The sequence below is a fragment of the Sus scrofa genome, chromosome 4 (assembly GCF_000003025.6).
Source record: "Sus scrofa isolate TJ Tabasco breed Duroc chromosome 4, Sscrofa11.1, whole genome shotgun sequence".
Taxonomy (NCBI): Eukaryota; Metazoa; Chordata; class Mammalia; order Artiodactyla; family Suidae; genus Sus; species Sus scrofa.
Genome location: NC_010446.5, coordinates 3,525,921 through 3,539,919, shown reverse-complemented (window position 1 = coordinate 3,539,919; position 13,999 = coordinate 3,525,921). Strand labels below are relative to the sequence as shown.

Below are 13,999 nucleotides of genomic sequence, written 5' to 3'. Positions count from 1 at the left end.
CCCCCACAGTATGTGGAAGTTTCTGGGCCAGGGATCGAACCTGTGCTACATCAGCAAGCTGAGACACTGAAGTGACAACACCAGATCCTTACCCACTATGCCACAAGGGAATTCCTATACCGATTTTTATTAGGATTTTTCTGGTGCATTTTCCCCCTATCATTTTACTTATTTATTACATTCTTATGTTTTAGTGTCTTCTGTAAACATCATAAACAGGATTTTGTGTGTTTTGTTTAGTCTTTTATCTGGGATATTTAATTTACTATAAGTTCTGATACACTTTAGTTTCCATCTACAACTTATTTTATAACCACTTCTAGGTGTTAGTTAATTGCTCTGGGCCTCATTTTTCTCAACTGTAATATGAGGATAATAATACCACCATGGTTTTCTTTTTTTTTGTCATTTACATTTATTTATTTGGTCCTTTTTCTTTTCCTTCTTTTCAATTGAATAATGTTTTCCTTATTCCAGTTTTTAGAGCATCTAGTTTATAAGTTGTTCATACCACTTATTTTCTTAATGTTTACCCCCAAAATTGAGATTTTTCATAAAAGCACCAAAACTTAAGTCTAAGTTACTCAATATGTTTACCCTCCCTCTGAAGCTTTAAAATAAAAATTAAAGCACTTTGGAATACTTTGATTCTGATCATCCCCTTACCTACATTTTTGTTATTTTGCTATGTATATTAACTGTTTTAGCTTCATAATTATTATGCAGTTAATATTTGTTTAGATTTACCTGCATGCATGCCATTTTACTTGCATCTCTGACTTTCTGGCTTGTATCCATTTCTTTCTGCCTGGGATTTATTCTTCAGAATTTCCTTTAGTGAGGTTTTGGGGGTGGAAAATCCTGTTTTTGTTTACATGGAAATGTAATGTAATTATTTCACCTACTGAAAAATATTTTGTTGCTCAGCACTCAGATCCTATGCCACTGACTTTTGGACTTCGTTTTTGCTGATGAGATGTCAGTTGTCAATCAAATTTCCACCTCTTTGAAAGTGATCTGTCTTGTCTTCTAGCTCCTTTTAAATCATCCCTTTATATCTGGTCTTTCAAACTGCATTATGACATGTCTATTGTGTCTTTTAAATGTTATGTTACTTGAACTTTGTCAGGCTTTTTGTCTTTATCAATTCTGAGAAGTCCTCAGTCATTATCCCTGCAAATATTGCCATTTCTCCGTCCTCTTTACCCACTTCTCCAGGAACTTGATTAGACGTGTGTGACAGAGTCTCATTCTGTCCTCTGCTTTCTTAAGTCTTTTTCATATTTTCTGGTCTTTCTGGGATGCATTTTTTATAACATCTTCAGCTCTTTCACTCACTAGTTCACCCCCAAGCTGGGCTTAATCCGCTCTTCAACCTATTCATTAGGTATTTAATTTAAGCTCTATTTTTCTTCTTTCCTTCCTTTTCTTTTCTTTTTCGCTTTTTGGAGCCACACCCATGGCATGTGGAAGTTCTCAGGCTAGGGGTCGAATTGGAGTTGTAGCTGCCGGCCTATACCACAGCTGCAGCAATGCCAGATCCCAGCAGCATCTGAGACCTAAACCACAGCTCATGGCAACACAGGATCCTTAACCCACTAAGCAAGGCCAGGAATCAAACCCATGTCCTCATGGACATTAGTCTGATTCATTACCACTGAGTCACAACAGGAAATCCTTGGCTCTATTTTTCAGCCGTAGGAGTTCCATTTAACTATTTTATGATGTTCCCAATCTTTACCCATTTTAATCTTTTTCATTTCTCAGAACCTATAAAGCATATTTATTTTGTAGTCCATGTCTGATAAAGTCAATACCCGATTCCTTTCAAGCCTGAGTTTGCTGATTTTGTTACTTCTGGCTCTTACAGTACGATATATTATTTTCTTGTGTATTTAATGACCTTCTTTTGAAACTCTGAATTATCCATTTTCCTTGGAGATTTGGGACAAGAGTAGCTTCCTCCAGTTTACTTCTGGTATGTCTGGTGTGCTTCAGTGGGGCTGCTATATATCCAGGATCCTTTTCAAGTTAATGAATGACTTGAAGTTTGGGTGAGTCTTCAGGGAGTGGCCCTGGGACTGCAGATCCCTAGGACGGCCGGTTGGGGTTGGGGTCAAAGTGTTGAAACAGGGCAGTTCTACTCCCACTCTGAGTAGGGTAGGGCTCCCAAATTCATGGGGGCAGTCTTCTATTAGATTCTTCCCCCGTTGGGCCCTGGATTTGTCTTCCTCCTTTCCTGTTCTGTGAGACTACACAAGGTGACGCTCCTTCTTTGGCAAAAACCCTCAAAATGAAAGTGACATCAGCTCGCTGTTCACCTTTCTGGCTTCTGCCTACACACAGGTACTGGGCTGAGTATTTCCCACTTTCCTGCCAGTTTGTGGATGTACTCACAAAAGGGTTTTTATATAATTACCATCGTTTTTCGTTGTTTTCAGTAGGAGACTTAGTCTGGGCCCCTACCCCATCAGGCTGATGCCCTCTTTTGATCTTTACTTGTTATTTGCCTTAATCCCTTACGATGTTGTTCAGAGGCTCCAGGAGCCAGGTGACCACATGCAGTCAACTCTCTCCTCTGGTCCCAGGCTGGCTCTGAAGACATCTAATGACAGTGGCTTCTGGGCTGGCTTTTGCTTGACTACAGAGTCACAGAGTAGGCAATCCTCCTTGGTCAGGCAATCCCTTTCCCATTTGAGCATTTGGGTAACAAATATCTGCCTATATTATTTCATGCTCCCTAATAAACTGACCTGTGCAGGGGTGTAATGGGAAACAGAGATGTCACTTAAGCTTCCCAGAGGATTGGTGATGCCAGGCCGGAGATGTGGAGGACACGGGGAATGGGAAGGTTACGAGGCGGGAACCAGCCTTTACCAAGGGGTTGCTCTCACAGGTAGGAGTGTTGAGATCAAATCAAATTCCTAATGCAGAAGGGCCATGAACTAAGTATTTTTATCTCCATTTATTCAGATGAAAAAAAATGTGAGTCTCCATGTCAGCGACCTGTCTGAGGTCACAGAGTTGACAAGTGGCTGAGCTGGGGTTCAGCTCCTCAGACGTCTTCCCACGGATCTGGGCTCTGCTTGGCGAATTCTGAATGACAGAGCATGATGGCTAGGTGACTATGGGGTCATTGCAGGCCTGTTCTGCCCAAAGGGAATGAATGTCAGGAGGGCAAAGCCCAGCCAGTTTAGCTGGTGAAGTGAGAAGGACACGGTCTATTCTTGGCTGAGCCTCCTCTGGCCCTGGAGAGGGAGGAAGCTTACAGATACAGCAGCTGTGAGCAGTGGTGCCCAGGAGCTGACCGCAAGGAGACCTGAAGAACTAGGATGCGGAATGCTCACCGAGACACCTGTGCCCGGCTTCTCTGCCTTGGCCACCGCCTACTAACAGCTCTGCACTGGATCACTCCAGCCACACAAACGCCAACAGCAGCCATGCTCTAAACGGTTCCCTGATTCCTGCTGACCCCATGGCAAAGCTCTGACTGCTTACAGCCCATGCAGGGCTCTCCTTGGGCCGGACTCAGTTCATCTCCTCCACTCGAGGACCGGGGGGGGGGGGGGGAGGCGTGCAGGACACAGGGCTCAGCTGGGTCATCTTTCAGGGTGCCTGGGTGAGTTCCAACACCTTCCTCCCAGAGGAGGAAGACGACTCTCTTGGTGCCCCTGGTAAATTGTCTGATAACTGCTGTACTTGTTTCAGAAAATTAAAAAGCATGTAGGGTTCCCACGACCCCTCCTGGGTTAGGAATTTGCTATAGTAGCTTACAGAACTCAGGAGGACGCTTTACTTACGTTTGTCAGTTTACTTACGTCACGAAGGAGGCAGATGACCGGCCAGGTGAGGAGGTACCCAGGTGAGGTCTGGAAGGCGGGTCCTGGGCGCGGGAGCTTCTGTCCCCATGGAGTTGCGGGGAACCACCTTCAGCTCGGGGCTGTGTTCGCCGGCCTGGAAGGTCTGTAAGCCCTGCCCTGTGGGGAACTCCATAGGTGCTTTGTCTTGTGGGCACGATTGACTAACTCAATCTCCACCTCCCTCCCTGCCTGGAGGATGTGCTGGGACAGAAAGGTCCAAGCTTCTAGTCATGCTGGGTCTTCCTGTGACACCCCCACCCTGAAGCCATCCAGGAGCCCACCCAGAACCGCCTCCTTAGAACAAACGACGCTCCTGTCACCCAGGAAATTCCAAGGGATGAAAATGCTGTGTCAAGAACTGAGGGCTGAAGTGTTCCCGTCGTGGCTCAGTGGTAATGAACCCAGCTAGTATCCATGAGGACAAAGGTTTGATCCCTGGCCTCGCTCAGTGGGTTAAGGATCTGGTGTTGCTGAGAGCTGTGGTGGAGGTCGCAGACATGGCTCAGATCCTGTGTTGCTGTGGCTGTGGTGTAGGTTGGCAGTTGCAGCTCAGATTCGACCCCTAGCCTGGGAAACTGCAGCCCTAAAATGCACACATACACACCCCAAAAGAACTGAGGTCTGAGATCACATGTCTATTATGTCACACTCAGCCAGTCTCAGAAAACGGCCATGGGCAAGGCCCCACATCTCACTCCCTGTCCCCAAGACTTCTTGGAATGTCCAATGGCCCCGGCTCCCAAGGCTGGTATCTGATCCACTCACGTCCACGGCGGGCTGGCCTGCGGGAATGAAGCCCTGTGGGCCAGGGGACCCTGAGACCATGTTTCTCACTCCCCCCAATCTCCCGGAGAATTTCAGCTCCTCACTGGCTCCTCTCCCCCACCCTGGTCCCTCGTTCCCCCGAGGGGTTCCCCCCACCTCCCAGACGAGCTTGTGCTCAGAGTCAGGGTTTGCTTTGAGGCAGTCAAACGAGGACCCTCCCTGGGCTGCGAGGAGCCGGGGTGTGCCTGGGCGGAGGGCTGGCCGGCTAAGGGCAGGCCTCTGTGAGAGGCAAGGCCCTTGAGGACAGATGCTAATGGAGTGGAGGGGATGGGCCAGCATGGGCCACGTGGCAGCTTTGTGCCATTTGAATGAGGTGCCCACCCCCCACCCCAGGTGGCAGAGCCCCTCGAAGGCAAGGCAGGACTCCTGCCCTCAGTTGCCCTCCTGGTGGGCACCTGGCAGGTGGCACACAGCCTGCAAAGCCACGGGAGGCAGCCTGACCCGGGGGGGACCGAGAACGTCATGGAGAGGTGACAGGTGGAAGGCAGCCCCTTCCAGTACGTCACCTGGGGTGGCTCTGCCAGAGAATCGGGGACTTGGATCCTGCTCGGTGCCTCCGGCTCTGTGCTCCGGGCACTTGGAGACTCAGGCCCTTGCCCCTGTGAGGCAGGCAGTGCCAAGTCCTGGCCACGCCCGGCACCGGGGAGCACTGACCCAGAGGACACTTGCAGCCCCGCATCAGGTAGCCTGGGTTCTTCGCTGCCCTAAACCCAGAGTTTTGCTGGGATGTTTTCTAAACCAGGTGTACCAGTCTCCGTGAAAGGGCACCTGTCTCTGAAGCTGGGGGTTCCCACGGGCCAGGAACCTCGGACCCACGACAGCCTGCCAGCTGCTCATCCTCCTGCTGCTGTGTGTGGGTTGGTCCCAACCAAGCCTGCTGCCTGGGTGGCCTCGTGGAAACGGCGTGACCCAAGGGTCCCGGATCCCTCTGGCTCCCCCACGACCCCTGCTCTGTGCCTTGGGACCCTCGCCTTGTCTCTGGCCCCAGAACTCTGCTCAGGAAGCCTGCTCAGTAAGGGTGGGGTGCCGGGCAGAGAATGGACTCTGAACCTGCCGGGCTGGAAGCGAGGGCTGCAGGTGGGTGGCTGCTGGGAGACAGTGGGTTGGGGGACTGGATGACCCAGAGGGAGTGAGGATGGCGTGGGGAAAAGCAGCCCTCACCATGTGTGGGGGGCGCAGCTGAGGGCTGCTGGGGGACGCACAGCCTCAATCTGCACCCCAACTTCTGGACATCTGTGTAACCCCCAAACATATTTCCAAGTGTGTGCAGACCTCAGGAGAGAAAGTGAGAGGCTGAGATCGCCAGAGCCAATGTGGGAACCAAGAAACACGGTGTGGGACCCAAGACAGTGACCCGAGAAGGTTGGGAACCAGTCCCGAAAAGCACAGGCAAGGGAAGGGGGTTGGGGGGCCACAGAGACCGACAGACCCAGGCCCACCCTACCGCCACCAAACGGGTGGGTTGCTGCAGGAAATCCCACCTGAGCTGGGGTCTGATGAGCTGGGGGGCGGCCTCCTGATCACACGGGACAAGCAGGTGCATGGATGCAGCTGGACCACCAGGGAAGCAAGGCAGGCTCTTTATTGGAGAATCTGTCACTGACACAGACACACGCAGGCCATGGACCCCCGAGCCCAGCCGGAACCAGCCCAGGGCACAGAACAGGTGACCATCTACCCACCGGGGGCAGGTGGTCCCAGCTGGTCTCTCCTGGCTGGGCTCCCTGGGGCTCTGGGGGAAGAGCCAGCCCTCGGGGATTCCCAGGGCCAAGGGACTGGGGTCCCCCCTTCCCCTGCTCCCCTCCTGATGCCCACTTTCCTAAGGCTGGCCTGTGAACCCCAGATCACAGGAACAGGTGCAGTGACCCAGGGCCTGGCTAGGCGGGGCCTCACTTTTGGGTTCGGTCAGCATCTGCCTTCATGCTAGGCTGTAACAGGGGGAGCCTGGACAGTATGGGAAGCAGGGAGGCTGCTGTGTCTGGGGGCCCCCCCTTGTAGAGCCCAGAGCAGATGCTGCAGGTAGGCGGGGAAGCGAGGGGTAGGGGCTGAGGGCTGGAGGGAATGGGAGGTGCAGCAAAGGTCTTGTCCCCTGTCCAGGGGTGGGGGCCAGGCCAGGTCCCTGTGGCCCTCTAGTCCTCTCCCCATGGGAGCGGAGACCTGGAACAGGGCCCTGGGACAGGCCGGAGCGGCTAGGCCTGCGCCTCCAGGGCGCGCACGTGCACGCTGGGCAGGCAGAACCAGGAGGGCGGCAGCTCCTTGCTGGAGCTGTCCTCATGGAAGCGGACGTGGAGGAAGAAGTCGCCCGTGTAGAGGAAGAGCAGGGCCCCAAGGCAGGCTGCCTGGCCCGACGGTGGCACCTAGGGGGAGGAAGAGGCGTCAAGCTGGGAGTGGGCTCCAGGGCCTCGAGGAGACCCCCTGAGTCCACTTAGAAATGGGGGCAGCGGGGGAGGGGAGGACCCCAGGCCTGGTCCCCATGGCGTTCCAGGGCTTCCTTGCTGGGCCACCCCAGGCAAGTCACTGCACCTCTCTGGGCCTCACCTCCCATCCTTGGAAGGAGCTGACAGCGCTTCCCTCCCTGGGCTGGTGGGGGTCAGGGAGTGTGGGGGGGTGCCTGGGGCAGAGGCGCCATCTCAGCAGGTGAGCAGAGCCGGAGGGCTGTGTCGTCAGAAGGAAGGCTCCTTGTGACCTCACCAGTCACTTTGGGCCAGCTCACAGTGACCACTGAGCAGGGAGGAGCTGGCCGCATGGGGTAGGGTGACAGTGACAGTGGCACAGAGATCTGATGCCATCCTGGGCGCCCTCACTCGCCTTAGCTTCTTAACAAGCCCTGGGGTAGCCTCGCCATCCTGGTTCTGCTCCCAGGACTCGGGGACAGAGAAGTGAACTTGTCTGCGGTCTCGAGGCGAGTCAGGTGGACAAGGGTCAACACAGAGAGGCCCCGTGTCTACGGACTCCTAAGTCTGCCATGGGAGGAGGGGCGGGGACAGGGGACACTGACCCAGTGACTGGGGGCCAAGCACGCACCTTGTCCAGATAGAAGGTGCCGGAGCCCACGAAGGAGACGGCGTGGTGCAGGTCGTAGTTGTGCACGCCGTTCTGGTGGTCCTGGAAGGGCACCACGCTGAGGGCGAAGGGCCCCACGCTGCGTGGGCTCCGGTTGGTCAGCCGCACCTCCAGGCGCACGGGGTCGCCCACCCGGCAGGCCGCCGCCTCGTGGTCACAGGGCTGTCCGTCCACCAGCACATCTGCAGGGAGCGGGAGATGCGACACTGTCAGGGCCCCGCCCAGCTGGCCTCCCTCTCCTCCTCCATTCACTCGCTCATTCATCAGTTCATCCACGTGTTCCCCACTTCTTCACCCACCAAGGCCCCTGCCCCTTCTGTGCCAGGTCCCCGAGGGCCTCCAGATGCTGACCCTGGCCCCGGGGGGGAGGAAGGCCAGGTGGGGGACTCAGAACAAGGGGGGCTGAGAATGCTGAGCACGGGCCCAGAACGAGGAGTCCATCCTGGTTCCGAGTCACCTGCAGAACCACCTGCCCCGATCCCCCCCTGGGAAGGCTGGGGTGGCCCTGGGGGCACCGTGCTGGAGGGACTCTAGCTGGGGTAGGACCTGGGAGACACGGGGAGCAGGGCAAGTGCCTCTGAGGCAGGGAAGGAGGGGTGGGGTAGGGTGGGGCAGGCAGACCGGAGAGGCCGTGTCATGACCCCCACTCTCCCCAAACCACATGACATTCTGGCAGGACAGCAGGCAGGTGGGCCTAGGGGACCCGCTTTCAGCCCGGGTGCGAGGCACAGGCTATGATTTGACAGTAACAAGTGTCCTTAAAAGAAACAGTAGAGGAAGTGACTCAGGAGGGGCTCTGGGGAGACAGGCAGAGACTATGGGGAGGGGCCAGGACAGGTGGCAGTGTCCCCCAGCCCCTCCGAGGAGCACCCACACCTTGAGTTTGGACTCCCAGCCCCCTGAGCTGCAAGGGTCACCCCCTGTGGTCTCAAGAGCCCCAGTCTGTAGTTATTTGCTCTGGCAGCGCTGGACACCGACATGGTCAGTAAGGGTCCTTCCCGCCACCAGAAGGCCATCAGCTTGTTGACCCAGCTACGGAAGCCAGGGAAGGGGGTTCAAGGCCTGCAACAGGGCTTCACACCACTCGGTATTGGCCGTGTGACGGCTGAGGGCCAACCCTGAGCCCCAGGGGCCAGCTGGCCTCGTCACGTCCGCAGGCCCAGGAGGAAGGATGCGACAGTGTCACCCATCTACTTCCTCACACCTGTCCGTGTTGCCATTTAGGGGTTCCTCACGTGTGTCATGAGCCTGACCCATCACTGCCAGCCTCCCGCAGCAGAGGCCGGGGGGGACACCCCCCGCGTCAGTGCCGCTGCTCTTGACGCCAGGGGACTGCGGGGAAGACCCTCTTGCCCACGGGAGGGGCCGGCTCCCCACTGGAGATCCACGGGTGGGGAGAACGGCCGGGCCGGGAGGGGCCAAGCAGACCCTCGCTCCGAGGCAGGTGGGTGTCCCCAGGGCGTGCTGGCATCTCTTCAGCTGATCTTGCCATGGTACCTCCAGGGCGCGTGAGTGTGTGTGTGTGTGTGTGTGTGTAGAGAGAGACCATATCAGGAACAAGAGACAGAGGGAGGCCGAGAGCAGAGCACCCAGGTTCTGGGCTCAGTGGGGAGCCAGCAGGTGGGGTGGGCTGAAGAGGGGGTATGTCTGCAGATCAAGGAACGGCGCACAATGTCCCCCAGCAAGTTCACTTTCCCAGCAAAGCCTTCTGAGATCAAACCTCCCCTCATGTTTTGTTTCATTAAAATCGTAAGTTTGTTTTTTGTTTTGATTTTTTGTTTGTGTCTTTTTAGGGCCACACCTGCAGCATATGGAGGTTCCCAGGCTAGGGGTCGAATCAGAGCTGCAGCTGCCAGCCTATACCTCATCTACAGCAAAACGGAATCTGAGCCACATCCGTGACCTACACCACAGCTCATGGCAACGCCAGATCCTTAACCCACTGAGCCAGGCCAGAGATCGAACCCTAGTCCTCATGGATACTAGTTCGGTTCGTTCCTGCTGAGCCACAACGCCCCAAATCATAAGCTTTTATAGCACGCTGTTAAAATTTGGAAAGTGTATCAAAGTAAAAATAATTTTTTTTAAATCCCACACAATTCCAGCCCCTCCCCTAACAACCACCTAGCATAGCGGTGAATATCTCCTTGCCTGTTTTCGTCTTTCCTGTGATCAGAGCAGTGGGGGCTGATTCACAGTTTTGCGTCTGCTCTCTGGGACCCCGAGAGCATAAGTGTGTTCCACATTTTTGTGGGAATGTCTTCAAAGGCAGCAGAGGATTCCGTGAAAGGGAAAACACCACGGTTTATTCATCCAACCACTTTTAGGCTGTGTCCACTTTTTCAGTACATAAACACCTCTGATGTACACATTTTTCCACTGAGTTTTATCTGAATTCTGGACTTGTGTTCCTAGGATACAGTCTCAGGAATGGAATTATTGGGACAAAAGTAAAAATATTTTTAATATTTCTTTTTTTGCTTTTTTTTTTTTTTTTCACGATTGCTCCTGCAGCATATGGAGGTTCCCAGGCTAGGGGTCAAATCGGATCTGCAGCCGCCAACACCAGAGCCACAGCAACGTGGGATCTGAGTCGCGTCTGCGACCTACAGCACAGCTCACAGCAATGCTGGATCCCCAACCCACTGGATCGAACCTGCAACCTCATGGTTCCTAGTCAGATCTGTTAACCACTGAGCCGCAACGGGAAATCCAATTTTTTTTTTTTTCTCGTCTTTTTGCTATTTCTTGGGCCGCTCCCGCAGCATGTGGCGGTTCCCAGGCTAGGGGTCGAATCGGAGCTGTAGCCACCGGCCTACGCCAGAGCCACAGCAACGCGGGATCCGAGCCGCGTCTGCAACCTACACCACAGCTCACGGCAACGCCAGATCCTTAACCCACTGAGCAAGGGCAGGGACCGAACCCGCAACCTCATGGTTCCCAGTCGGATTCGTTACCACTGTGCCACGACGGGAACTCCTCCAATTTTTTAATATTTCTGATATCAGGGTAGACTGCCCTCCAGGAAGGCTCCAACCTTCCCCAGGTAGAGAAATCACCCCATGCTCCACCTCCCGCCGGCACGCAGCTCACAGGATCCACCCCTATCCCCACCCGGGGCAGAGCTTCCACCAGGGAGCTGACAGAGGCTGCAAAGATCTCTGATTCCTGGGCCCAAGGTGGTAAGAAGTACAGAAAAGCACAAGTCCAACCTTGAGAAAGTTGACAATCCATTGAGAGTAAGAGGTGAGCCAAGGGTTCGGCCATGCTGAATTGCAAAGACAGAGTGAGATGTGTGTGCGTGTGTGTGTGCGTGCGTGCGTGTGTGTGTGTGTGTGTGTGTGTGTGTGTGTGCTGGGCAGTGCTTCCTATAGGGCCCAGAGGAGAGGCCCTTCACTCAGTGCAGGCATGGGATGGCATCAAGGTGGGCTTCCTGGAGAGGAAGACACCTTTTTCTCTCCCAACATATGTTTTTAAGGCCATGACTTGCTCTCAAAACCCTGCTTTTGCTGCATCCTATACTTTGGGACATGCAGGGACACCTGAGCTGGGTCGACTGGGTCCCCCCTCACAGGTCTAGCTACAGAGCATGAAAGCACTTTCAAGGGTGTCTGGTGCACGGCAGCCATGCACGAAGACAAGCTCTTTGTCCTGGCTGCTCTGTTCTGCTAAAGACAAGAGCTGGGATTGGAGGGACCGAAGCTTTGTTGCTTCTAGCTTTGTGACCCGGGACAAGTCATCACGGCTCCTGAACCTCAGGGTCCTAGTGTATAAAACGGAGCCGGTACCATCACTAACATGAGATACGGTGTGCTATGATGTAACCACTGTGCTACACGGCCCTGTGGGCCACAGTGTGTGAAATGGTGAGTTCTGGCTCTGAGGACACCCCTCTAAAGGGTCCCAGTCGCATCAAGCCTGTCTTTTCTCCTAGCAGACAGCAAACATCTAAGGGACTTGCATCTTTTTTTTTTTTTTTTTTTTAGGGCTGCCCCTCCCACATATGGAAGTTCCCAGGCCAGGGGTTGAATCTGAGCTGCAGATCCCCCTATGCCACAGCCACACTGGATCTGAGCCGCATCTGTGGCCTACACCACAGCTCACAGAAATGCCAGACCCTTAACCCTGGGCGAGGCCAGGGATCGAACCCGAGTCCTCATGGATACAAGTCAGATTCGTATCCCCTGAGCCACGAAAGGAACTCCATGGGACTTGCGTCTCGAGTGACAGCACTGGCGGGACAGTGGTTTCTGTCCTCGGCCCCTGTTTCCTGCCTGAGAAGCGGGGGAAATGACAGTCTCTCCTGCTCAGGCCTGACCCCAATAATGTGTGTGAACGATGAACCCGGCCAGGTGCAGTCTGGACCTCGTGTGGAGAGAGCAGGTGTCAGTTGCTTGTTCCATTACGGGGAAGATAAGATTATCTGCAAATCAGGGAAGGGTGGTTGGTGCACGGCAGCTCCGCTCTGCTTTCCCTCGCAGAGAGCTGTGGGGGCCGCTTGCTAGGGGAGCTAAGGGCTGGCCTATGGCTTGTCTCCAGAACAGCCCCCAGCCTGCCTGGCGCTGCCTTTTTAACCCTTCCCTGACCCCCAGCTCTAGACTCCCCCCTGCCGGGGGGACAATGACAAGGGGAAGGAGGCTATGAACACAGCCCCTATGAGAATCTTCCCTAAAAGGAGGGGTAGGGCCTGTGGTCCCCAGGTCGGGCCAGGGTGGCAGGGGTGGGGGGGCTGACCCCTGGCTGAGCAGCAGGCGGGGTTGGGCCCTGGCTCTGCCCCAACCCCTCATCCTGGAGGAGGCCTCTGCCAAGCCGAGCCTCCTCCGCCTCATCTGCAAAACCAGAACAGTGATCTGATCTGAAGGCAACAATTCAGAGGTGGAGAGAGGACCCAGCTGCGCCCTCCCTGCCCGGGGCTGGGTAGCCTATGGCCTCTGCCTGCCTTCTCAGGGGGGAGGAGGGCAACCCTCTAGAGGGGCAGGACCCACCTGTCTCGCCCCCTGCTGGGTTCCCAGCCATAGGTTCCTCCTGGCTTTAGTACCCAAAGTTCTGAATCCCGAGAGCCCCTCAGTGCCAGGCAAATTGGGACAGCTGGTCACGCCACCCCAGTGCCTGGCACCCACAATGACTGCCTGCCAAATCAAGAATTTCTGTGCTCAAAAAAAAAAAAGAAAGAAAAAGAAAAAGAATTTCTGTGTTTCCTTCCACCCTGCAGCTCGAGTAGCTCCAATCTGGGTCCAAGAGCACCAAAGCTTCCTGCGTCCCTGGAGGAAACAGTGGGGCTGAGGTCTGCTTTGTCTGCGAGCGTGGCATGCTTCCCGAACTGACGAGAAAGCTGGGCTGGCCTCCCCTGGGACCCAAGGCGACCGCGTGGGAAATCTAGTGAAAAGCATCTCAGCAAACAGCAATGACAGTGGTGGGGTGGCGGCTGTGCTCAGAGGGGTCTGAAAACCACCTGCACACCCCCGCTGCGATGGATCCGCCCTCCGACTCTGCACCAGGGCAGCTGTGTCCCATGCCAGGGAGAGGGACTCATTCTCGCAAGGAAGCCCTGCTGAGCAAGGCTGGAAGGAGCAGCTGAGCCCAGAGAGGAGAAGCCCCAACTGAGCACCAGCGACTTAGAACTCACTCGGAAGGGAGAGGGGAGACATCATTAAAAATTTCTGTAGGGCAAGCAGTTATGGAGCCGTTCCTGAATCGCCCAGAGGAATGAGAACCACATGTTCAGTCAGGGCAGGAATGAGAACCACATGTTCAGTCAGGGCATGTTCGAGGTGGGGCAGGTGGGCTAGCCCTTCCTCTGCGTCCACAGCAGACTGGCCAAGGAGGGGTGGGGATACCGGTGTGTCCCATGCCGCAGGCACATCCCCTCCCCAAGGATCCTCCCAGCCAGCCAGGGAGCCTTCCTATAGGGTCCAGGGCGGGCTCAGCAAGACCCCCACAGAAACCCTGCATCTGAGGTCTGGGGGCGTAGGGTCAAGTTTCTCCCCTTGGCCTCTAGGGTCGGCCGTCAGGCCCCCGTCACTGTCCACCTCCTGGGGGTGTGACCTTCCCCCCGCCCCGCCCCAGGCTGGAGTTGGGGGGATTCCTGCTGATGTGCAGTTTGAGCAGCTCCTCCTGATTCCCCAGTGCCTGCCCTCCCTGAGCCCCGGTTTCCTCGCCTTTAGGTGGGATAACAGTAAAGCCCACCTCAAAGAGGTTCTGTGAGAAGCGGGAACTCGTCGGCAGAGGGGCCGGGGCGCCCAGCGGCCTCA

The 13,999-nt window shown here is 55.2% G+C and overlaps 1 protein-coding gene across 1 annotated transcript in view; it reads right to left on the bottom strand.

The window, feature by feature from the left end:
• TRAPPC9 (trafficking protein particle complex 9) overlaps positions 6,250-13,999 on the bottom strand; it is a 468,417-nt gene continuing 460,667 nt past the window's right edge. Inside the window, 2 exon segments of the mRNA XM_021088861.1 lie at positions 6,250-7,042; positions 7,710-7,930. Coding sequence (XP_020944520.1) covers positions 6,875-7,042; positions 7,710-7,930 — 389 coding nt within the window. The 3' untranslated portion in view covers positions 6,250-6,874.